Source organism: Mandrillus leucophaeus, unplaced genomic scaffold (genome assembly GCF_000951045.1).
Source record: "Mandrillus leucophaeus isolate KB7577 unplaced genomic scaffold, Mleu.le_1.0 Scaffold9, whole genome shotgun sequence".
Lineage (NCBI taxonomy): Eukaryota > Metazoa > Chordata > Mammalia > Primates > Cercopithecidae > Mandrillus > Mandrillus leucophaeus.
The window spans coordinates 9,975,611-9,978,239 of NW_012109807.1; the positions used below are offsets into that span (position 1 = coordinate 9,975,611).

The 2,629-nt window shown below is 59.5% G+C and overlaps 1 protein-coding gene across 2 annotated transcripts in view; it reads right to left on the reverse strand.

Annotated features, from left to right (window-relative positions):
* KCNIP3 (Kv channel interacting protein 3, calsenilin) overlaps nt 1-2,197 on the reverse strand; it is a 113,976-nt gene extending 111,779 nt beyond the window's left edge. The window contains exon 1 of one of the 2 annotated variants that reach the window (XM_011969658.1): nt 2,068-2,197. In XM_011969658.1, the coding sequence (XP_011825048.1) occupies nt 2,068-2,082 (15 nt within the window). In that variant the 5' untranslated portion in view covers nt 2,083-2,197. The remainder of the gene's footprint in view (nt 1-2,067) is intronic. The other variant, XM_011969659.1, reaches the window with a different exon arrangement.
* Between the last annotated feature and the right edge of the window lie 432 nt (nt 2,198-2,629).

Consider the following 2,629-nt stretch of genomic DNA (forward strand, 5'->3'; position numbering starts at 1 on the left):
GCAGAGCCTGCGGGTCCTTCAATCCTTTCTCCTAAGAGCTCATGGGATCAAGCTCATGGAGTCGTGGAGCTGTTCCCTTTCTCTGAGCCTCGGCGTCTAGAATGGGAATGGCAGTGCCTCCCGCCTCCCTCCAGGTGAGAATTCGTGAACGGCTGGGGAGTGTGGGGAGAAGGCTGCGGAGCCGGGCAGTCATGGGGCGTCACTGGGGGGCAGCCACTGACCATGACCCTGAGGAGTCAGAACACCTCCCAGCCTGAGCTCTGATTACAGTCCCTGCTGCCACAAGAGACGAAGGTTATTTTTCACCATCTCCCATTGATCTTGATGAGAGACCTAGTGGTGGCTTCTCCTAGGACGACTGTCTCTGCTGGGCCCAGCACCAGAAGCTGTGGGTCTCACTCCCCTTCCTGGCCAGGCCAGTCACAGGAAAGCCGCCAGCAGACACAAGCACAGCGAGATTCACTGGGGCCCAGGAGCCAGTTGTGGGAGGGTGGAGGGCAGTGTAGGGCCACAATGGCCAAGGGAAGAACCAGAGGTAAGTGCAGGACTCAGGCCACCCACTCTGCCAGTCTGGCAGGGGCAGGAGTGGCCAAGCTCCCAGAGTGACCTTTGGCAGTTAAGACCAGCAGAGGAAAGGCAAGGGAGGGGAGGACTGTCCTCTGCTGGTGGCCAGAGCTGGCTGTGTGCACACCTGTATGCAGCCTGGCTGTGGAAATTCCCATCTCTGAGGTCACGCAGGGTCACACAATGCGTCTCTGCCCGTGGGCACAGTCGCACTGTGTACCCCCGTGCCGGGGTGACAGGAGAGAAGGCACATTTTCCATGGGCAGTGTTGCCATGCTCACAGGGCTTCATGCCACCACCTCAGTGGATCCTCTTGGCACCGTGGAAGATGGAGTGGACAGATCTAGGGCGGCCTGCAGTTTGGGGGCAGTGTGGTCCAAGCCACCCGCCCATGCTTGGATGCTTGTCCTCACAGGTGAAAGAGGCAGGAAGCCATCTCTTCAGGCCAGAGACACTGAGGTGCCAACCCCATATCCCTTCTTTCCTACACTCAAGACCCTGATTCTCTCTGGGTCCTTCTGCCCTTTCTTTCTTTCTCCTTCCTGCCCATATGTCAGTATCAGCCCACGTGTGCTGGCTGGAGCTCCAGCAGCCATGTTGCACCTTAAGGTAACCTCAGCAGTGATGCAGAGCAGGCCTGAGACGCTGCTGACCAGGCGGCCTCCAAGCCAGCCCTCCACGGCCCCTCTGGACTTCTGCATGAGAGAGAGACCCCGCTAACCTTGTTCCAGCCACTGTTACTTGGGGCGTTCCATTATGAGCAGCCAGACCTGGTCCTGAACGATCCTGAATGTGTGGGCAGCTCACAGGGCAGCAGGCCAGACCTTCCGAGAGTCACCTAGAGGCTGGAAGGCAGCTTATTTCTCCTTCCCTCGTTCCTTCTTTAATTCTTCACCCTGCCCTGCTCCCCACCAGTCCCTGCTCGACTGTTTCCCGAACTCTGTGCCAGGCATTTTCCTCGTGTTCTCTCTCTGACCTCCCCACAACCCTGCTGAGAGGGAATAGGTGGGGGGTGTCCTTGTCAGGGGCTCCGAGCCCTTTGAAACGAAGTGAGCGCTCATTCATTACTCAATTGCTTGATTAGAAGATGCGTCCACTGACCAACTTCCAAGCTCAAGTGACTCCCTCCCAGGCTCACCCCTCCCCCAGCCCTGAAGGCTGTGGGGCCCGGGCTCAGTGTCAGCCACGCTGGCACCTGGCCCAGGGGCCTAACTGAGCGGGACGAGTCGTGGGCTGACCCCAAGCTCCTCCTCTGTCCAGCTTCTCTTCCGCAAACACTTAAAACCTCTCCCGTCCCAAGGCAGCCCCAGGAGTTCAGCCTCCCAGCCAGGACACCCCAACGCCAGCCACGACACCCTAAAGCTCACTTTCCCCAAAGGAAAGTGGAACAAGAGGGGACAGGGGTCAAAGAAAAATGCTTCCTGGTCCAGGGCAACCCCCAGAACCCCCCATTCCTCCCCACTACCCCCCTCTAGAGCAAGACTCCATTCTCCCAGCACCTACCTTAGCCGGCTGCATCCTGGGTGCCGAAGGGAACTGTTGCCAGTCTCCCCACTTCACAGCCGAGGCAGACAGGACTGCCCAGGCTGGCTGGCAGCTGCCTCATGTTTGCTTGGACCCAGACGTAATTGTCAACGGCGGCTTCTCGCCCTCCCCCTGCCCACCCCTTCCTCCCTGCCGGCTTTTATCGCTCCACCCCTCTGCCTCCTCCCTCCCTCCCTCTCTCTCTCTCTCTCTCTTTCTCTCTCTCTCTCTCTCTCTTTCTCTCTCTCTCTCTCTCCACGGCCCCTAATCCGGCCTCTCAGAGCCTGTCGAGAGCCTCCGTCTGGCTCTCCTGGCCTCTCCCCTACCCTGTCACCAGCATCTCTCTGGGCCTCCTCTGCCATCTGCCTCTTTCTCTGCTCCTCGCCTTTCCTGGTCACCAAGGAAGAATGGGGGCAGGGGGTGCGGGGAACTGGGGCTGGGGAGAGGGGTGCTCAGGGCAGGAGTTTCTGCCCCAAGGAGTGGGGAGGAGCAGCAGCTGAACCCAGAGTGCCCAGGAGGGACCGTGGAAGTGGAAAAGCAA